The 23120-nt window shown below is 48.6% G+C and overlaps 1 protein-coding gene across 12 annotated transcripts in view; it reads left to right on the forward strand.

The window, feature by feature from the left end:
- TENM4 (teneurin transmembrane protein 4) overlaps positions 1 to 20721 on the forward strand; it is a 3057282-nt gene extending 3036561 nt beyond the window's left edge. For all 12 annotated transcript variants that reach the window (XM_032296006.1, XM_032296008.1, XM_032296015.1 and 9 more), the window contains 4 exons: positions 2517 to 2813; positions 4264 to 5878; positions 12404 to 12546; positions 15171 to 20721. In XM_032296006.1, coding sequence (XP_032151897.1) covers positions 2517 to 2813; positions 4264 to 5878; positions 12404 to 12546; positions 15171 to 15929 — 2814 coding nt within the window. In that variant the 3' untranslated portion in view covers positions 15930 to 20721. The remainder of the gene's footprint in view (positions 1 to 2516; positions 2814 to 4263; positions 5879 to 12403; positions 12547 to 15170) is intronic.
- Positions 20722 to 23120: the final 2399 nt, after the last annotated feature.

A 23120-nucleotide genomic window follows, 5' to 3' on the forward strand; every position in this document is an offset into this window, starting at 1 on the left:
GGGCCGGGTGCAGTGGCTCGCACCTGTAATCCCAGCACTTTGGGAGGCCGAGGCGGGTGGATCACGAGGTCAAGAGATTGAGACCATCCTGGTCAACATGGTGAAACCCTGTCTCTACTAAAACTACAAAACATTAGCTGGGCATGATAGCACGTGCCTGTAATCCCAGCTACTCAGGAGGCTGAGGCAGGAAAATTGCCTGAACCCAGGAGGCGGAGGTTGCAGTGAGCCAAGATCGCGCCATTGCACTCCAGTCTGCGTAACAAGAGCAAAACTCCGTCTCAAAAAAAAAAAAAAGATAATACATTCAACGCACCTAGCCCAGTGCTGGTAGGCTCCAGGTGCTCAATAAATGGCAGCGATTAGCATGATTAGGACTTTCTCTCTGCTGTGTGAACTGGACCAAAAGTTTCCCAGGCTTTAATTGGTCCCTCTCCCAGCCTGAGATTGATGGTGCTCTAGTTGGGTGGCCACGTCTACGTGTCCTCCCAAAGAAATGGCCACCCACAGTGGTGGCAGGTGGAATTAGAATGTTTGCCGGGTGTGCCTCCTCATAATGGAGCTCATTTTTTATACAACTGGGAACTTTTTCAATAAAGAAAGAGGTGAAACAATCTCATTGCTGCCACTGCCGAGCACAGGATGCATTAGGTGGCTCCCCAGTGAGCTGTTTAATTTAATTTTATTAATTTTTCCAAAAAGGTACAGCTCCCCTTCACTAGAGATCCTCCAGGGATAAAGGGGGGCAGCTAGCTGGGTGGCACCATCCTGAGGGAGTCATAGGGGAACCTTCCAAAAGATACTTTTAAAATGCCTCTGTCATTGTTGGTGGCACAGCCCCTGTATCTTCCTGTGCCCTCTCTGCAAAGAACACAGCTTCAGCCTCCAGCACCTCTAGTTTTTCACGGGAATCATCTGCCACACTGTTTTTGCTTCTGCAATTGTGTTTGATTACCTCAGGGAAGGGAACCTTATTATAACCAGGCCATTCACCACTAAAGTCAGCATCTTCATTATAAATCTTTATTTTCAAGGCCTTAGAATTTGTATGGGAGAAGGGGGAGACACACATCTCACCTTCCTGGGATATGACCATGATTGTTTGCTGTCATTTAACGGAAATAATTCCAACCATTTATTCAGTATCTTCTATGTGCCTAGCACTCCACTGATTTACTAAGTTTCGTCAACCTTCACAACGACTCTTGTTACACAGAGTAAGAAATTGAGACTCAGAAATCTCAAGGTCAATAGAAAAGTTGGTCACAAAGTTGTAGCTAGAATCCTGGCCTTCATTCCTAGAGCTGGACCCATTTTTTTTAACCACACAGAGCTCCAGAGGGCCTTTTGTTGCCTCGGTCCACACATGCCATTTTACATCATGTGACCTAATTATCTGTTTTCCTCTTGGGTCTTCCTTACTACTTCCTTCCAACTACTTACTACTTCCTTACTACTTATGCAGTGACTAGTGGAAGAGACAGAAAATGTGCCATAAGAGACAGATGTCCCATCAGGCCAGATACCAATTAGCAGGAACCATTATTTTACCTCAGGAATACCTGGCAGTGTTTCAGGGGCAGCCAGTGCCTACAGGGCAGATCCAAATATAGAAACAGGCCCTGAAGTATATTTCTTTATTAAAATATAAAAACTGTGACTTACCACTATGTCTGTGGGAGTCCTGTCTCTGACGCTGAAAGGAAACTGAACTGTGTGCTGACCTAGAAGCCCAGGTAGAGTTTATACGAGGCACTCCCTATCCTGAAGGCTGGCACAAAGTGCCTCAAAGCTAGGACTGTGACCCCATTCAGCCCACAGCAGAAGAGCCACCCCAGTGTCACTCACTCACTGCCTCCCAGCACCTCTGGGAAGAAGACGTCTTGGGTACCGACAGTGGCAGTCAAGAAACCCTAAGTGTAGTGGCAAGGCAGGAGACACCCCAGAGGAGCTGGGAAGTCCAGAGCCCCCAGAAGGCTGGAATTGCTCAGAGGACCACTGAGTGACTGAGTGTTTGGTGTCACGTTGCAGGGGTGAAAGTCAAGTCCAGACTCCGTCACTCACCAGCCCCGAGATTTGGAGTAAATCCCTTCACCTCCCTGGGCTTTGGTCTCCTCGGTGTCTGGTGTGGAATGGATGGATCATTTATTTGCTGGGCTCATTTGGTGGGTCTCTTTTCAGCAGGGAGGATCTGCCTTTTAAAATGTGTCCTCATTAGAAGAATCACATTAGAAAACATGCAGATCCTCTTTGGTCACAGCTACTGTTTGTACAACATACGCACTGTCTTCATCCTCACAGCAGTCCTGTGCATTATTATTCCCATTTTATAGGTGAGGAAACTTCACAGAGCTAACAAGTGACAGAGCCAGGACTCAAACCCATGTCTGTTGCTGCACAGGACCTGTGCTCCTGCCTCTACTCAAGAGCTTTCCAGCAGAGCTGAGAACCACTTGGACCATCAGACCAAACTTCTCATGGGCCAGATTAATTTTCTCTTCCTACCCTTTCTTCAGGTTCACAACCGAAATCTCCTGTCTCTGGACTTTGACCGCGTAACACGCACAGAGAAGATCTATGATGATCACCGCAAGTTCACCCTTCGGATCCTGTACGACCAGGCAGGGCGGCCCAGCCTCTGGTCACCCAGCAGCAGGCTGAATGGTGTCAATGTGACATACTCCCCTGGGGGTCACATTGCTGGCATCCAGAGAGGCATCATGTCTGAAAGAATGGAGTATGACCAGGCAGGCCGCATCACGTCCAGGATCTTCGCTGATGGGAAAACATGGAGCTACACATACTTAGAGAAGGCAGGTGTCTGTCTCCCTCCATCACTGGCCATGCCATACAGAAGGCCAGTCATTCATGGCCAGGCCCAGCCTGGTGACCTCAGTGGGCTATATCTGACCCATGTCTCCAAAAGGAAATGTTCAGGAAAATCTGCCACAGAGGGCAGAAGGTCCCAAGAGTTATCTGGATGGATCATGGTAGTGGCATGGCAGGTGGTAGTCCTAGGGCAGGAGAACATGAAAGACCTGCCTGATAGAGTAGAGGCCCAAACACTTACTGGACTTGCAGAGCAGGACTCAGGGTTCAGACCCAGGGCAAGGGTCTGCTTCCAGGTCTAGGACACATGATACAATCCATTCATAGAGAACCAGGCAGAAGCCTAGAGATGAGCACTTAGGCAGGAGGCATTTACTCCTGAGCTTCAAGAGCTGGGCATGGCCTTAGTAAATCTATTCTGCTATGGGTCAGAACTCTTTTCATCCCAAGGGCTAAGAATCAGAAATGACCCAAAATCAAAAGTTGGTCTCCAGTTGGAGAAAATGGTAGCTTTTCAGCATAAAGCCTCTAGGCCTATTATCTGCTGATCTTTTCCTGAGAACAAGTGCACTTCATGCCCAGTTCTAGTATCCAGATCCCTGCTTCAATTCCTGACCTGGGGTCCATCCAGGGCCTAGGCTTTGCTTGCTCTGAGGTGAGTCTCCCCTACCCAGTGCTGGGTGAGTATCCCCAAAAGTGATGTTCTGTGCTAGTGCTAAGAGAGACATTAGAGGTCATCCAACATACTGAAAGCCAAACCCATAAAGGGGAAGAACTTTCCAAGGGCCACACAAGGAATCCATTGTTAGAAACCAGGCTCTCCCATTCCCATCACAGCTTGCCCTACGCAGAGTAGACATACAACCTGTCATTGTGCAAAAGCTTAAATGCCCTTCTCAAATATAGTCTTCATGCTGTAAGCCACAGGGAGTCAGCAGGAGCTGTTTAGCCCGTAAAAGAAATTGTCAGACTGTGTTTGGGGGAGCTCATTCTTGTCTGAGTAGGAAGATTGGTTTGAGAAGTCTGGGGCAAGGAAGCCAGGAGGGAGACTGCTGTACATATTTCAGGCCACGGCTTCCCGAACATCCTCATGCCCCACCACACACGAAAGTAACCAGGTCTGTACTGCACAAAGGGGCAAACGCATGAGGCTGCTCACCATAGGACAGCAAATGGCCTGAGCATCTGGAGGCCTAGGCCTTGCCAGGGCCAAAGGCTGAGAGAAAGCCTCATCTTAGCACATCTGTAACCTATTTGTATAGTATCCTGTGGCACTCCTGTTGGAAAGCTCTGGTTGGAGCATAACTCAAGAGAACTGTGGAAACTCTAGATTCTTCCTGGATGTTCATTCCTTCCCTTTAAGTCTCGGGTATGTAGCCCTACCCTTCCTCCTCACCACCCTCCTCTCATCTCTTGGTTTTCCTCTCCCTCCAGTCCATGGTGCTGCTGCTACACAGCCAGAGGCAGTATATCTTTGAGTTCGACAAGAATGACCGCCTCTCTTCTGTGACGATGCCCAACGTGGCGCGGCAGACGCTGGAGACCATCCGCTCAGTAGGGTACTACAGAAACATCTACCAGCCCCCTGAGGGCAATGCCTCAGTCATACAGGACTTCACTGAGGATGGGCAGCTCCTCCACACCTTCTACCTGGGCACCGGCCGTAGGGTGATATACAAGTATGGCAAACTGTCGAAGCTGGCGGAGACACTGTACGACACCACCAAGGTCAGCTTTACCTATGACGAAACGGCAGGCATGCTGAAGACCATCAACCTGCAGAACGAGGGCTTCACCTGCACCATCCGCTACCGTCAGATCGGGCCCCTGATCGACCGGCAGATCTTCCGCTTCACTGAGGAAGGCATGGTCAACGCCCGTTTTGACTACAACTATGACAACAGCTTCCGGGTGACCAGCATGCAGGCTGTGATCAACGAGACCCCACTGCCCATCGATCTTTATCGCTATGATGATGTGTCAGGCAAGACAGAGCAGTTTGGGAAGTTTGGTGTCATCTACTATGACATTAACCAGATCATCACCACAGCTGTTATGACCCACACCAAGCATTTTGATGCATATGGGAGGATGAAGGAGGTGCAGTATGAGATCTTCCGCTCACTCATGTACTGGATGACTGTCCAGTATGATAACATGGGGCGAGTAGTGAAGAAGGAGCTGAAGGTAGGACCCTACGCCAATACCACCCGCTACTCCTATGAGTACGATGCCGATGGCCAACTGCAGACAGTCTCCATCAACGACAAACCACTCTGGCGCTACAGCTATGACCTCAATGGGAACCTGCACTTACTGAGCCCTGGGAACAGTGCACGGCTCACACCACTACGGTACGACCTCCGCGACCGCATCACTCGGCTAGGTGACGTGCAGTACAGGATGGACGAGGATGGCTTCTTGAGGCAGCGGGGTGGTGATATCTTTGAGTACAATTCAGCCGGTCTACTCATCAAGGCCTACAACCGGGCTGGCGGCTGGAGCGTCAGGTACCGCTACGACGGCCTGGGGCGGCGGGTGTCCAGCAAGAGCAGCCACGGCCACCACCTGCAGTTCTTCTATGCAGACCTGACCAGCCCCACCAAGGTCACCCACCTCTACAACCACTCCAGCTCGGAGATCACCTCCCTCTACTATGACTTGCAAGGACACCTCTTTGCCATGGAGCTGAGCAGTGGTGACGAGTTTTACATAGCTTGTGACAATATCGGGACTCCTCTTGCTGTCTTTAGTGGAACAGGTTTGATGATCAAGCAAATCCTATACACAGCCTATGGGGAGATCTACATGGACACCAACCCCAACTTTCAGATCATCATAGGCTACCACGGTGGCCTCTATGATCCACTCACCAAGCTTGTCCACATGGGCCGGCGAGATTACGATGTGCTGGCTGGACGCTGGACTAGCCCAGACCACGAGCTGTGGAAGCACCTTAGTAGCAGCAACATCATGCCTTTTAACCTCTATATGTTTAAAAACAACAACCCCATCAGCAACTCTCAGGACATCAAGTGCTTCATGACAGGTAAGGCTCATGGCTCACTCAGGGTGGGACCCCGTAAAGTGCTCTGGCTACCTAACAAGACTTAGTCTTCCTTGAGAAAGCTGGCATAAGGTGACAGGAAACATTGACTTTCTCTCAGCAGCATTTTCCAAAGTCCATTTGAAGAAACACTAGTTCAGAAAATACTCTGGAAAAATGGTTCCAGCATCAAATAAATTTGTCAGGGTCACCAGCATATCACATTTTCATAGTACATTCCAGTTTATGATAAGATCTGGGAAGTGCTGGAAAGATGGACTATTTAACATATTTACCCACTATTTCTCAAACTTCTTTGACCATGAAAGCCCTTTTATCACCATGAAATCCTAATATCTCATTGGATACATCCCATGGATTGTACTTTAGGAGTTTGTGACACACAGATCAAGCTGTTTACGAGTCCTTGATAAGTTGGGTTAAGGTATGCCTTTAAAAAAAAGAGTTTTCAATTTGGGATGATGTAAGAACTGAGTGAAAGATCTACCATTTCGAAGCTATGACATGTTACAAAAATTATTTAACTGCCCTGAATTCCAGTTTCCTGATATGTAAATTGAAGTGAGAATATCTACCTTGACTCCAGTAAGTTAAATATGTGTATTATAAACCCTAGAGAAACCACCAAAAAGATAACTTAAAAAGAGTCCTAGCTAATAAGTCAACAGCAGAGGTAAAATGTAAGACTGACAAAATACACAATCCAAAGAGGGCAGGAAAAGAGGGAAAAAAGAACAAGGAACGTGTGGAACAATGGAAACTAACACCTACTTCCCTGGTAGGTGGTTGCAAGGGTAAAATGAAATACATGTTATGAGGCTCCTGTCGTAGCGACTGGCTCATGTTGGTTCCCTTTCCTTTACCCTCTGACTGGAAAAGCGAGCTCTGCCTTCCACTACGGTGAAACCAACTTGAGTATAAAGTGTCCTAGGGTCCCACAGGCAGGGATGTCTCCAGCAGCCACAGCCCTCCCAGCAAGCAGCTAGTCCCAAGTTGCCACCGAGGCCCCCAACCCCACAGAAAGTGGGTGGGGGTTTGGGTAGAGCCCACACTTTTTACATAAGAGTTTGTGGCAGGCAAAAATTCCCAACTTGCAAAGTCAGTAGTCTCTCCCCTCTTTTGTCTTGCGATTCAATCCTCTTGCCCCCTTTTGCGGCAGTTTCCTTCATCCTACAAGTGCCTTCTCTGTGCAGCCACTGTTTTAGGCATTGAGGATAGAAAGATGATCCCTACCTTTCAGGAATTCTCACTGAAAGAAAAGAGACAGGCAACTGCTGCCAAGAGGGGAGGACCATGACAAAGGTTTGCACAGATGGCCACTGAAGCCACCTGCTCTTCCCAGGGAGTTCTGGGAAGTCTTCACAAAGCAGCTGACATTTGAGGCCAGCTCCTGAGTGGGTGTTCACCAGGTAATGGGGGAGAAAGACATTCCAGAGAGAGAAAGCAGCACATATAATATAGAAGTGTAAAGGGGCAACATGAGAGCTCACGTGAATGCCCCTTACAGACATGGCTTCCCAGCTCCCAAACTTGGTGGCCCCCACCTGGACCCTGTTTCTGCTGACATCAGTAGGAGGATTCCTTTTTCAAGAAGAGTTCCACATTGTCACATGTTGAGAGCAGACATCCCAAGCACAGGAAAGAAGGGAGAACAAGACAGGTGTGATGAAAACAGACTTGGGGTCTATGGATAAACATGAATATCCTAACAGTGTTTCACAGCCTTCACCATGCTCAACTTGGCTGCTAGTTCTAGAGAAACTTGACAGATTGAGATGACATTTCCATTACATCTGTCTGCGTTAAGCACACCCCCTGCCTCACCCTCCAATGAGTTTCCTGTGAGATGTCTTGGCAGGTTACTGTAGCTGAAAAAAATATGGTGCAATAGGAAATGTACTTTTCTATCAAAAAAAAATCATTGCATCTTGCCAAAATATTACTCCCTCCTCCTTTTTCTTTGTACACCACCATATACATATGGTCTCTTTCCAGAATAGCACTATCATGACTAACTCTGTGCTATCTGGCACTTGGCAGATATGCTCTCCTTTAAACTTTGCAACGATTGTGAGATCACCATCATTATCTCCATTCTGCAGATGAGACTCCAAATGTTGTTCTAGGGTCCAATGAAGGGTTTGCCCAAAGTCACACAGATATAACCACGGAGCTAGGACTGTAATCCGCAGCCCTCCGACTCCAGGACACCCTCCACTGCTATCATGCTGGCCTCCAAAGGCAGCTTCTAACAAAGTAACCAGCCACCAAGGAGCACCTGACATTTTCCTTTTGGGTTCTATATTCCAGTCAATTAAATCCAGCAAATAGTAATTATTTATACCTAGTCCATGCCAAACCTGTACTAAGTATCCAGAGAGGAGTGAGGTATAATACCCACCTTCATAGATCACAGGGTCCAAGATAGCTTTTCTCAAATTTCTTTGACTGTGAACCCACCATAAGAAAAAGATTTTCCATTGCAGTAAAATACTAAGACAAAAGGTTTGCAAAGGAATACTTGAGTGCGATGCACTCATTTTCTAGTCTAGTCTGGTCTGTTCTGTTCCATTTCAATGAAAATGCTGGTCATGATTCACAAAATTGATTTCACTACATAGTGGGTCATATCCCACAGTTAGAAAATTCATGGTGTGCAAAGAAGAGATTTCATATAAGCAATTAAGCTTTTAGCAAATGTAAAAAGGTTTGCAATCACTAATAGGAACTAAGATACTATTACTTCTTACCAAACCTTACATCTTAGCATCTAGGTGGACTACTTACATCTTCATTCACATGCAGCAATAACAACAAAAGACCATCTTTTTTTCCCAAAAATTTTTTCAAGGGTCCTGAGATGTATTCCACTGAGACAGGCTTAGGTCACAGGACAGTCCCATAAGCACTTTGTGGCTGGAGAGAAAGAATGCACTGATTGGCTTAGCCTAGGTCCCATGTTAACCCCTTAGGTGGAGTCAACTTCGCTAAAATTATATTAATACTCCAGAAAGGAAAGAGAAGGCAGAATGGGATGCTGGGAAGGCAACCAAAGAATGTCTACTACAGATAGATCGTGTACATCATTGCACTCAATCTTCACTTGATGCTTGTGAGATGGGATCTCTGACCCAATTTACAAAGGAGGAAAGTGAGGTTCTGAGGTTCACAGAGCTTAAGCAAATGGCCCACTAACAAGTGGCAAGGCTGGGTTAGAACTCTGCTCTGATCCCAAAACCCTCATTCTTGGATTCAAATATACTTTGTAAAGAACAAAACCGCATACATGAAAGAGATTATTGGCCAGGTGCAGTGGCTTACGCCATTAATCCCAACACTATGGGAGGCCAAGGCAGGCAGATCACTTGAGGCCAGGAGTTCAGGACCAACATGGCGAAATTCTGTCTCTACTAAAAATACAAAAAGTAGCTGGGCGTGGTGTAATCCCAACTACTCAGGAGGCTGAGGCAGGAGGATCACTTGAACCTGGGAGGCAGAGGTTACAGTGAACCAAAATCGTGCCACTGCAGTCCAGCCTGGGTGACAGAATGAGACGCTGTCTCAAAAAAAAAAAAAGAAAGATTATTGTTGCTTACATTTTATCACTTACCTGTGACAACACCAAATTCTATGATGAATTGGTAAAGAGGAATTTTTAACTTGAGGGAAATATCTACTTCTGATATGGTAAGAAGAAAGAGTAAAATTCCCAGCTCTTCAGAAGAACACTGTAGAAAAATGTATGAATAAATTCAATTTCAGCATTTTTCCTAAAGGCATAATTGGAAAATTTTCCACCTTCCATCACTTGTAATTAAGGCCCAGCCCTCTTCTCAGCCCCCTAGTTTCCTGAGAATTTGCAGTATTCCTTATAGAAGCTTGCTTTTGCAACTACAAATTCAGATGCAAGTTCTTAGCCTCAGGCAAAATGGCTTTATTGGGTGTTTTTTCCTCCTGTTCTGTTTGTTTTAATTTCCCAAAGAACCATCTGCCAAGATTTATAGAATCAAAGACTCTTAAAAACTCAGTAAGAAGAGGGACTTTGAAGAAAAGTTAGTCCAAGCTCCTTCTGTTACAGATGAGAAAATGGAGGTCCTGGGATGTAGAATCATGGGTTGGGGGAAAATAGAGAAAATCTTCTGTGAGCCAGGCACTGAGCTATATTCAACATACATTAAATCTGCCAGGCGCAGTGGCTCACATCTGCAATCCCAGTACTTTAGGAGGCCAAGACAGGCAGATTGCTTAGCCCGGGAGTTCCAAACCAGCCTGGGCAACATTAAATCCAGTAACTTAGGTATAAACTTAGAATAGTTCTTGCCACATAACTGCCCCCAAATGGTAACACTTTTATTCTTCTCCAGAAAAGTATGGTTAAAACCATTTCTATTGTCAATATGCAGATAAGGAAACTAAATCTTGAAGAGGTTAAGTAAACTGTCCGAGTTCACACAGTTTGTAAGTTGAAGAGCCAGAATTTGGACCTGGGTTTGCCTTGCCTCAGCTGCGGTGTTCTTTCCCTTCTATGATTTTGCCTAGTAAGGCTGAAAGAAGTAGAACCTGGCTCCGAACTTCCCTTTCTACCCCACTCCACCTCAGTGCCACCAGGCTGCACACTCAGGAGAGGGGCCCTGCCTGGGACAACCAGAAAACAAAACAAAAGCAAAGCCAAACATGAGGGTCTTGAATGGGGTAGCAATATGGGACCCAGTGGTGACAGGGACACAGATCATTCCCACCAATGGGATGAACTCAGTAGGTAGCAGGTGGCAATTCTGCCTATACCTGTGTCTTAGTCTGTTTTATGCTGCCATAGAGGAATACCTGAGCATGGGTAATTTATAAGGAAACGCGGTTTACTAGGCTTACAGTTCTGCAGGCTATATAAGCATGGCACCCACACCTGCTCCGTGTCAGGAAGCTTTTACTCATGACAAAAGGCAAACGGAGCCAGTGTGGCCACGGTGAGAGAGGGAGCAAGAGGGAAGGGAGGGGTCCACACCCTTTTAAACAGCCAGCTCTTGCATGAACTAATAGAGTAAGAATTCACTCATTACCTCGGGGAGGGCACCAAGCCATTCATGAGGGACCTGCCCTCACGACCTAAACTCCTCCCACTAGGCCCCCTCCAGCATTGGGGATCAAATTTCAACATGAGATTTGGAGGGGACAAATATTCTAACTATATCAGCCTAGAACCTAAACAGGACCTCTGTGATCAGAGTTCTAGTTCCACTGGAAAGAAGCCAAAGTCAGGCTTGGCTCTGAGGCGGAACTCAAAATCCTGCCTCCCCAAGACTTTGGATTCTTAGTCCCTAGTTGACATCTGCTTCGGCATCTTCAGCTATGCCTTTCTGAGGAAGGCTGATCCATGCTGGGACACAGGCTGTCTGTCTATCTGTGTCTGGCTGTCTGGCTGGCTGTCTGTCTCCCTCTGGCCCCCGTTTGCCTCCCACCTGCCATCTGAGGCTCTTCTCGCTCCAGCCACAGTCATCCTTTCTGGCTCGTTCTCAGCCTTGCTGAGCTGCTCTCTGGTTAACTGAACACTCCCTGCACCCACACCTTCCCTCTCTAGGCCTTGCCTTGTACAGTCATCTTTGCCTGAAGTGCCCACTTCATCTCTGCCAGTGCCTGACAAAAATGACACAGCTTTCAGTGTCTGACTTAAATGCCACCTTCTGCATGTGGTATTGGCCAGCCTGTCTAAATGAAAGGCTTCTGTGTTCCTCTAATCTTTTTCCTTGTATCAAAGTTATTCATGCCCATGTCTCATCTCTCCTTCAGGGTTCTCAGTATGCAAGATGAGGGTCTGAATGACACAGTCCTGGGCACATAGAAGACCCTCAGCAACAGCGGGCCAGGTGACTGGTCCTCTTCATTTCCACATGTCTTGGAGAAAATGAAGGCACAGGGAGGTTGTGGCATCCTTGGGCTGTCAGAGTAAATAAAAGGTAGAAGCAGAGGGAAGACTCTCTGATCTCAGCCTAAGCCATCTCTGTGACCCATTGGACTTTGACCCTGAAGCTCTAATCACTGCACCAGGGGATGGGACAGTAGGGGAGTATTTCTTAAGTGAATTGTCTCTTTACAAGTCAGTCATGAAAATCTTTCCTTTTGGTGGGTCTGGATGTCCTTTCTAAATGTCTCCTATGGATGTTGGGCTGAAAGGGAGGGATCTTCATCTGTCAACAGCTGCCCCTGGGTATGAAGCCAGAGGTCCTGGGAGTTAAAGTGAAAATAGAAAAGGAAATCTGGAAACCTAGGTTCTATTTTAGTGTCATCACTCTTGGGTATATATTTAGGATGGGGATCGCTGGGTCCCAGGAGTGCATTGGCTTTCATAGAGTGAAACCATTTTCCAAAGTGTACATAGCAGTTGAGTCTCCCACCAGCAGCAGTCCACACCCTTACCACCCCCTGCAGCTAACTCTAGGCTGTGTGATGGGGACGGGTGGCATCTGAGGTCCACTTAATCCATGGAGATGTTTCTGCTTCCCTCCCATCCAGATGTTAACAGCTGGCTGCTCACCTTTGGATTCCAGCTACACAACGTGATCCCTGGTTATCCCAAACCAGACATGGATGCCATGGAACCCTCCTACGAGCTCATCCACACACAGATGAAAACCCAGGAGTGGGACAACAGCAAGGTAATTCCTGCACAAGGCTGCCACTCCTCAGGACGCTCAGATGTTACAGGAGGGGTCCCTTCAGCTTTTCAGAAAAGTGTGGGCCAATGATAGATACCAGTGTGGTGCCTCCACAGTGCCTGGCAGACTGTTCAACAACTGCTTAGTAACCTCACCACCAGGGAGCTGCTGGGGGCGCAGCCATGACCACACACAGATACTTACAAGCTGCAGTGAGGAGCTTTGTGTGTTGCACTGAGTTTGGAGTTCCACAAAAATAATAAGCCTTTGTCACTATCCAGAACAAAAGTGCAGGGAGAAAAGATGGTTCTAAATAAAAACATGACATTTTCCGAGCACTTCAATGCACCTGGCCTTATGTGAGTTACTCTGTGTAACTCACAAAGATCCCACAGCCGTATTGTTCTCATTTTACAGATTGGTGCCTGAGGCTTTCCCACTGCCACACAGCAAGTAAGGGGTAGAGCTGGGATTCAAACCCAGATGTGCCTGTCTGTATCCTCTAGCTGAGTACAGTGCCTGGCATACTGTCGGTGCTCAAAAAGACTCACTTTCTCTTGTCTTGCTTTTATAACCCAATTTCAAAGACTCAGAATTATGTAGCTGGAAAGGTCTTTAAAAACAGTCTCATCCCACCCGCTCACGTCATGCATTCATTTGCTCATTTCTCCCCTCCCCACTACCCCAATCCATTCATGAATTCTCCATGAGAAGCCGACTCTGTGCCAAGCCCCATGCTGTGCCCAGTGAACACAGGGATGAATCAGGCAGAGACCAAGCCTTCAAGGGATGCTTGCCCAGGGGATGACAGACTAAGGAGGAAAGCGGGGTTGCCAGATGGCATGCTGCTGGTGGTCAGAAGCTTTCACATCCCTATTTCTTACTCCAGACTGATTCCTTTAGGCCTCAGCACAGCTATCTCCTAACAGACCCTGGAGAATGGGATTCTGCTCCCCTGTATGCTGGTGGCACTTCCCACACTGTATTTGAATGCCTCTTTCTTGTCTCTCTTCTAGATTATGAGCCCCAAGATGGTAAGTACTGGGTCTCATTTAGTACCCAGCATACAGGATAGCACACAATAGATGCATGGAACACTTTTGCTAAATAAATGAATGGCTGAAAGAAGTAAACAGCCCAGACATTTCCCCATTTTACAGATGAGGGGACCAGGGTTGGAAAGCAGCAGAATGCGATGGAGAACCCAAGTCGGCCTGGCCCCAGAGCCCATCATCTTTCTGCTGCCCCGGCCCTCTCCACTTCTCACTGCCCCCAGGCCCCACCCAGATGTCCTGGTATTTGCCCTTCCCAGGGCTGAGCACTGCAGCACAGCTCTTCCTCCCCCACCAGGCTCTTTTCTGCACTCCAGAGAGCCCCAGTCTCTGACTGCCTGTCTGCCAGCCTCGCCTGTCAATGAATTATTGATTTCTGCCCTTGGCAAGCATCGGAGATCTTTGTTGTTGAGCACTCTAGCTTTCGTGAAACTCTAGGAAATAATTGTTCACAGACAGGGTTCTATTAATTATAAAGAGGACTTAATTTCAGTGAGAAGCCGATGGGCCTGTTGCTAAAGCCATTTCCCTAACTTGCTGATAAGGCCCTGGAGCCTTCCTGAGTGTGGCTTCTCCAAGCTCCCTGAGCCACAGGAAGGACAGGTAGATGATACACCAAGCTGGCAGGGCCCAATCTGTCCCCCACAGCAGCCAAGAGGAGGAGCACCCCAGGAACCCCAAGGAAGCACGGTGGGGCAGAGGCCCTCCTTGGAACTGAGACGTAAATGCAGTGGAGAGCAGTGAAGCAGGGTGGGAGGGTAAACACCCAATCACTGACTCTCACCGTGTTATACCTTCTTGCCAAGATTGCATTTCTTGCCATTCCTCTATCTGACAGCACCCCCCCACCGCCACCCATCCTGCAGGTCCTAACTCAAGCCTGAGCCTGCCCTCAATCCTCACCTCCTCCACCTTCAGGCCAAAAGTCTTCTCAGCTTTGTTTGCTCCTTCCTGCTCCAGCGGCCCTTGAAACTGAATTTCTAGAATTGGACAGACCTGTGTTTGCATGTTGACTTGTCATTAGTTGTGTGTGAACCAGTGACAACCTCTTTGAGCCTCAGTTTCCTTAGGCCTGAAATTGGAATAATAACAGCACCTACCATATAAAGTGATTGTGAAGATCACTGAGATCATCAGTGGTAATTATTTGGCTCAAACATCAAGAAATGTTAGCTATGGCTATTACTAGTTCCTCTCTTAGGCCGCCAGTGATCACATTTGATGGCGATTATTGTTGTCATGTCTGTCTTTCTCCACTAAATGATGAGTTCTTTATGGGCAAGGATGATGTCTGATTCATTTTTGTGTCTCCAGTGCTCAGAAAAGGATCTGGCATGGATTAGATGCCCCATGAACAGTTTCTAAATAGAAGGGTGGGTGAATGGACGGATGAAGGTCAGCAGATGTTCTGACCTTCTGGTGACCACCTGGATGTTCTGGTGGTCAGCAGTAGAGCTACATGCCGCAGGTTAATAAATATGTGTGGTTTTGACTTCATTATTTAAGCTGATTCTCCAGGCTCTCAGGGTTTTTCCCCTTTGTCTTACTCTGTCTCTCACTCTCCCCCATCAGTCTATCCTCGGGGTACAGTGTGAAGTACAGAAGCAGCTCAAGGCCTTCGTCACCTTAGAACGCTTTGACCAGCTCTATGGCTCCACGATCACCAGCTGCCAGCAGGCCCCAAAGACCAAGAAGTTTGCATCCAGCGGCTCAGTCTTTGGCAAGGGGGTCAAGTTCGCCTTGAAGGATGGTCGAGTGAACACAGACATCATCAGTGTGGCCAACGAGGATGGGCGAAGGGTTGCTGCCATCTTGAACAATGCTCACTACCTAGAGAACCTGCACTTCACCATTGATGGGGTGGACACCCATTACTTTGTGAAACCAGGGCCTTCAGAAGGTGACCTGGCCATCCTGGGCCTCAGTGGGGGGCGGCGAACCCTGGAGAATGGGGTCAACGTCACTGTGTCCCAGATCAACACAATGCTTAATGGCAGGACTAGACGCTACACAGACATCCAGCTCCAGTACGGGGCACTGTGCTTAAACACACGCTACGGGACAACGTTGGACGAGGAGAAGGCGCGGGTCCTGGAGCTGGCCCGGCAGAGAGCCGTGCGCCAGGCGTGGGCCCGCGAGCAGCAGAGACTGCGGGAAGGGGAGGAAGGCCTGCGGGCCTGGACAGAGGGGGAGAAGCAGCAGGTGCTGAGCACAGGGCGGGTGCAAGGCTACGACGGCTTCTTCGTGATCTCTGTCGAGCAGTACCCAGAACTGTCGGACAGCGCCAACAACATCCACTTCATGAGACAGAGCGAGATGGGCCGGAGGTGACAGAGAGGGCCAAGGCCTGGACTTCTTGCCAAAGACAGCTACTCTTTTGTGGCCACATACCTGACTGTGTTGTACTTTAAAAAAATGATTTTTTTAACAAGTGCAGAAAACAAAAAGATACTGGTTGCATTGTAACTCATGCAACATCCTTTTTTTTAGAAAAGAGAAACACAAATTTGGCCTTCGCACATTTTTTGCAAAGAACAGGAGGTATTTTTTTCTGTAGTGTGATCACAATGAAAACTTGATTGTCGTTTGTTCCCTTTTTCCTTGAGGGTTTTTCCCCTTGTCGTTTGGGGTATGTATCTCCTCTCTGAGACGCATCTCCTGGGGTGTGTCCTTGTCTGTCCCTAGGTACCCAGTGTGATGTGGGACATGAATGTCTGTGCTAACTTGTCTCTTGTGCAACCCTTTCTTCTTCAATTGGGGTCGGGCAGGAGTAAAGGGAGTGAGGGGCCAGCACAACACACCTTCCAAGGGAGCCTGGGAGGACCTGCGGCACCTTGGCTGGACTCTGCGGAAGAGTGGTGGGTTTCTTCTCACCGTGTTCTGTGCCTCCAGAGGACCACAGATGGCTTCATCTTGCTCAAGGGAATTTCATGGTGGTGTTCAGCACCTTTTTTAAGCTGCCCCAAACTCCTGTCCAAGCTTTCTATTTTGATGCGAAATGAAACCCCCTACCCCTTTGGCAAATCTCATGTAGTTGTCAGTGCCACCACCATGCTGGCTGATAGAGAAAGTGTCTCCCAGGTCCTTTCCCCCAGAACAGTGACATAACGTCCTGGGCTCAGCACCCCATCCTCCCGGGAGGGAAAGCACCCAGGATGCCTGTGATTGGTTGGTCCTCCATGATGTTCCTGTTCATCTCGTCTTCTCTCCCAAAGCCAGATGTGAGAACCAGCACTGCACAGCAAGCCCTCAGTGTAGGCACCATGTCCACGGAAGGGAAGGCCACCCATGGCAAACGGATGGCAGTGGTGGCGAGGATACTAGCCTGCCTTCCGAGGTGAAGCCCACTCTCTGACTTTGAGTATCTTCCCTCCACTGCCCAGCTGCCACCACTGAGACGTAGGAATGTGGAGGGAGGTTCTTGGTGGCCTTTGATTCTGGAAAAATGCGTAAGAAAAAAAAACAGCCAAAGAGAGGAAGGCATGAGTCAAGCATCCTTCTAACCAGCTCCTGAAGTCCCGTCTGCCTCCATGTACAAGCTGATTGCAGAGCTGGAATGGGGCAGGATGGGCTTCAAGGACGTTTCTTAAGTTCTGAAACAGCTTTCCCTCCAGAGAAGCCCAACCAGGGTGTTTTTTTAGTGACAGGAAGAAAGGAGGAAAGAGCTGATGTGGTGTGGCCTGCCCGTGTCATACAACCCCTCCAGGAGCAGGGTAGTTCCCAAGGTGGGTGCTCGTGGGTCTGGGAGGCCAGGCTAGCGTGGTTCCTGTGAAGACTTGTGCCTCCGTCATCAGGGAGGGGCCTGAGCCCTCTCAGGAGCAGGGACAGCACCCCCAAGCCGAGGCAGCAGCCAGCAGGCTGGGGGAGCAGTGAGGGCAGGGGGAGTCACAGCCAGAGCTGGGAGCCCCTTGTTCAAGGATTCCATTCCTGGTTCATCCACCTAATTACTATTGTCGTTACCACTCACAAGAGGATCTGGGAGACGGGAGGGGAAGCCAAATGCTTCCTTTTAAGCTGGGCTTCTTAGAAAATGGAACTTTTATGGGTTACATTTACATTAAGTGTGGAAAATGAATTCTGAGTCTGAGCTATTCCCCGTGGAAACCTTGTTGGACTGATAAGCTCATGGCACCTTTATAGCCTTACTCACAGAGTCTTCAGAATATTACACAAGTTAATGAAACTGAGAAGGTCTCTGACTGCATGAGAATCGGAGCAGCATATAGTCTGGGTTCTGCCTGGCAGAGGGAGGCATCCAAAACTTCTCCGGAGAGGAGGTGTCGCCTTACGTCATCCCACTGGGATGAGAGGATGTGTTTCTCTAAGTGCTCTTCCTGTTTCCAAAAAGTCACACTGCCGCAGCAGTGCACCTTGGCCTGCCTGTCCACTGGTTGCCGGTTTCCCCTGGATCCAGAGCTCTACTGAGTCAGATACAGTGCTCCCCAGGCCTGCTATGTGAGACATGAGCTGGAGATGGGGGCTCCCATCTGGCAGGATCGTTCTTGGATGAGATGGAAAACAGTTTGGCCTAAAGAACATGAGTTTTATTCTTCAGAAGGGACTTAGGCCTCTCAGAATGTACTCTTCATACCAAGGGCCCTTGGGCAAAGCACTTCTGCCCAGTTGATCAGTCCCATCCTGGCTGGCCAACATCAGTGAAGACCTGCTGGATATCTGCTCAGAGGTCAGAGACAGCATGTGGTCCACAGGAACCAGCTCCCTACGCCTCCCCCTCCCCCGTCCCTCCTCCTTAGCCCCCTCCCCAAAGGAACAGGGTAGACTTTTACGGATCAGAACCGGAGAATTATTGGGTCTTTCATTTCTTTTTTTTTTTTTTTCCCATGGAGATGGGATCTCACTATGTTGCCTAGGCTGATCTCAAACTTCCGGCCTCAGGTGGCCCGCCTTGGCCTCCCGAAGTGCTGGGGTTACAGGTATGAGCCACTGCACCTGGTCTGAATGTTTGTTTCTTTAAAGGATCTTATATTTTTCCTGGGCTACATACCACCATAGCAGCCCAGTTTCTGTGGGGAGAGAAGTTGAAGGATCCCGAAACTTTAGAGAAAGGATCTCAGCTGTGGTACAGGCAGTGTTATGCACCTCGCTTTCACATTGCTGCTGTTGTATTGAAGATGGTGCTTCTGGCCTTGGCACTTTGAGTTGGTTTCCATTTGGGCTGCAGGTGACTCATTGCCTCCGCTCTCGAGCTGTCCTCCTGCTGAGTCCAGCAGTTCCAACCCCATGGCAAGGGAGGGTTTGAAGTCCTAAGCCGGGGTTCCCTGTGCCTACGTAACAGGCTCTAAGCATCAACTCCCATCCTGAGCGCACAGGCCCTTCTGACACTAACCAGCCAAATCTGTTCATTCATTAGAGTGACCAGACCTCCCTCACCTGCCCAGCTGTATGATCCTACAGGACGCTGGCCTCTGACCCTAGTGAAGGTTTATTTTCAAACAGTTCCTGCCTTCTCTCCTGCCCTGCACAGCCGCCAGCTGGTCCCGCATCCTCAGCCCCTATACCACCACCTTAAATAGGACTTTACTGATTCCCCACCTTTCTTTTTTGTAGGATGAGATTTCCTTTTTACCCCCAGCCCTCCACTCCAAACAGACATTGTTGGAGGGCAGAGCTAGGACAACTGGAGGAAGGGGAAGGCATGTCAGTCAGTTACTTCCCTGCCAGCCTCTGATCCTCATCTCTCAGAATTGTTGGCTAAGAATTAACCCAAGGACCACACCAGTGCCTGATTTCTACTTGGGGATAGAGAATTGGAAATAATCCCTAAGAAACTTACCGAGGGTGAGAATGGCCAGGAGGTGTGCGTCCAGATAACCAGGAGGGGGCGCAGAAGAGGATGGAGAGGCAGACTGGGCAGTGTTTTATAGACACAGAACACAGAATCAGAATTTAAAAAAAGAAGAAAAACAAACCTTCTCAGCTGTGACTTTAAAGTATCACCTTTATAGATGGCAGGGATTTCCATTATGGAAAGATGAGGCTTTCAATGTGATTATCTTAGAATGCCATTTTGCCACTTGCAGCCTTATATTTGTGGTGGCCACGTGGTGAGGGTAGTGATGCTGAGGTTTCTGCCCAGGATTGAGCTTTCGAGCTCTCGGCAGGTCCCAAGCTTGGGGATTTGAGCATCCACTGCTCAGAATCCAGGCTATTCTCCACTCCTCACAGCAGCCACTAAGCCCAGGAGCCGGTCCTGGCCCAGAGACACATCTCCTGAGGGATCCCAGAAAGAACCCAGTCTCACCTTTCCCTTGGGGTCCTCGTTAGAATGAAAACCCCTCTGTTAAGGCACATCATTCCCAGTTAGGTTTATACACTTGTCTATATTTTATTGGAGGAAATGGAATTAAAAAAGAACTCTGCAGTTCAAGAGCCTTTTATTTAACCTTCCAAAAACAGCAAATTCATTTTAAAGACTCATTGCTGAGGTGATAGAAACTTTATCCTCTCCAGCCTTTACATTTGCAAAAACCATCCTTGTGTACTTGACTGCCCCAGACAGTGGTGACACTTAGGTTTCATTATGAATGTGGAGGATCAGAGTTGGGGGAGGCCCAGGCAAGGGCCAATGTTGTGTTTCTTACCCCCTCTGGAATGCCAAAGGCAAGCTACTAGCCGACCTCCTGGTCCCCGAGAAAATGTGATTTATTCTGAGGGCGAACTGCCAAGGGGAGAACTCAGCCTGGAGCAGCTCAGCCATCCTGGCAGGAGCTGAGCCACAGGTGTCTGGCGGGGCCCCAGCGGCGCTGGATTCACCCAACACCAGAATCCCACTTTTCTAAATCCACCTGTTGTTCTGAGGACCTCTGAACCCACAGCTTCGGCAAAAGGAGTCTGTACCAAGCTGCCTCTGGACGACCAACACTAGAGACTCTGGCCTTACCATGTGGCAATCATTTTCCTGAAGTCTGGAACTAATTTTGAGAAGTTTTTTTCTCAACACTTTTGTGTTTCTAACACTGTATCTTGACTGTGTAAATACCAACAAGGCTGTAAATAAATGCAGATGTAGATACCTTCTAGAAAAAAAAAAAGCATAAAAACAAAACCAGAAGTGATCCCGTGTAGCCTTCGTTGACAAATAAAAGACTATTTTGTGTTTAAAGGTGTCTGGTGGCCTTTGTTTGGAGATACAGGCTTCTTCTTGCCAGTCCCAGCCGTCAGCCGTCCTGGATTTGGGCTTTCCTGCCGGCTGCCATCAGGATGACCTGGGAGAGTGCTGGGTCCTAGGCCCCAGGATCCCTCTTAAGCCCTCTAGGCCACAGCTCTGTCTAGAGGGATTTCCAGAGGGTCTCTAAGACCCTGAGGCTTGACCTTGTAACTGCATGAGAGGATAAATATCACAGCTCCTCGGACATCGCTAGTGCATCATGGCTCTCCCGTCCCACTGCTGCCTTCATTCAAGACAGGCTAAAGGGGCCAACGAACCCAGCCCTCTCAGAAGAGAGAGCCTTGCTCCACCACTAGGCACACAGAGTCATCCACCACGCCACTGCCTTCCACAGGGGATGTGAGTGGTTGCACTTTAAAAATAAATGACTGTGTATTCATCATACAAATAATTGTAACTACATAATGCACTTTAGGAAAAGAGAAAAAATTCCTTCGGGCTTCCTCTCCTCGCCCTGTGTGTTCTTAATGGTGTGTTATTTTTTATCTAAGGTGTTGTCGTCACAGCATACAGGTCATTTTGTACCCTGCTTTTCTCACTTAACCTCACGTTTCACCTTTCAGCCCTAGGAGTCAGGGATGACAGCTGGTCTCTTGAAAGCGCCCATGTGCTAAGTGCAGCTCCCTGGTGTGAATGGCAAACCTTATGAAAATTCAAATAATTGTCCTTTGAGGACAGGAATTAGAGTAGAATTTATCCTCTTTCTCCCATCAGCCTCAGGGCTGGCCACCACCAGGTCCTCAGGGAAAGTGATGCAAGCTTTGGGGCCCTTCCTTCCACCCAGCCCCCGATGGGTTCTCCAGGCCTGCTGCCCAGATCATTGCACATTGATGGGTCAGTGGTCCCAACAGGCACTGACAATCTCACTCTGGGAATCAAGCCAAATTGGGTGCAGAACGCAGCTCTAGTACTGTGTGATATTTGGCAAGTCATTTAACCCCGCTAAGCCTCGGATTCTCCATCTACGTTGAGAGTAGGGTGATAAAGACCCCGTCCCAACGTTATTGCTTAGAGCACTTAAAAGAACGTGCAAGTAATATAGCCCGTAACTCAGACATGGTAGACTTTCACCCGTGTTCCCCGCGCACCTCCCTCCCTCACCAGTCCACCCCACCATCCAAAGTCTAGTACTGTTTCCACTACAGCAGTGGTTCTCAAACTTTGGCCTGCATCCAAATCACCCAGGAGTCTTATTAAAACACAGATTGCTGGGGTCGACCCCCGGAATTTCTGAATCAGTGGGTCTGGATGCAGTCTTATAATGTGCAATTGTTAACAGTTTCCCAGGGGATTCTGATGCCCCATCAGGCTTGAAAGCCACTGCCAACTACACTATCCTCTATACTGTACAGAATAAGCCACTGAGCCTGGCACTTCAGATACCCTCAATCAATGACACCTTTCATTTCTAGCCAATAGAGAAGGTGCACCAGGCCCTCCTCTGGCCCCGGCTTCTCTTCCCCACGTAGCCACAGTCTGCTACGTGGGTCACGCACCAGCCGCAGGTGTTTCTAGACTTTGAGCCACGTGGTCGTTTGCACAAGCTGCTGCCTCGAGCCCAGCTGAAATAAACACTCTCTTGCTGCTCATTCCCCTCTAGGAAGGCACTCCCTAAGCATCTCCCATGCACACACGCCCTTTCCAAGCCTGGATCATTCTTGGGTGTGAGCTCCTTCACGCCAAAGAAGATGTCTAATTTCCTGTGTGTTTCCCAGTACCCAAAACAGCTTCTCAGCTTTGGGTCACCCTAAGGTCAGCATTTGCTTTGCCTGAAGAACCCACTCCCTCTGATGTATTTGAGAAAGAGGGTATTGTCTCCTGGGCCCTTCCGGATGGAGGCCACGCCTCCTCTGAATGGGCTGCCCCGGCTCCCTAGCCGCTCTTCTCGCAAAGCTGCTACAGCTGTGCAAGGCCCCGGAAGGAGGAAGAAGTAAGAGCCAGGGTCTCTCCTTCCCCGTGGGCCCCAGGTCCTCAGGTCTCACTAAAATCCTGCTCTCAAAGTTGTGTGGATGATGAGGATTTTCCTGATCCAGCAGAGCCTGTGGAGAAAATTACAACATAGGAGGAAAAAAGACGTTAAAAGTGAGTACCACTGTTTCTTTCCCATATCCAGAGAAGCGCCTAAGAGGTTAAACACCTTACAGGGGCTTCCCGCTTGGCCACATCCCACCCTGACCTTGCTCCCAGTCCTCATAGTCACTTCTGTGGGAGGCTGTCCTTCCGACCTTCACGTTAAAAGTCTCCAGACCCTGGGAAACTCCATCCATCCTCAAGGGCCCACCGCTGCCCCCATCAGGCAATCTAGCAATTACTGTCTCAAGCCTGAATTAATC

The sequence above is a fragment of the Sapajus apella genome, unplaced genomic scaffold, assembly GCF_009761245.1.
Source record: "Sapajus apella isolate SASKATOON/1434 unplaced genomic scaffold, GSC_monkey_1.0 scaffold34, whole genome shotgun sequence".
Classification (NCBI taxonomy): domain Eukaryota; kingdom Metazoa; phylum Chordata; class Mammalia; order Primates; family Cebidae; genus Sapajus; species Sapajus apella.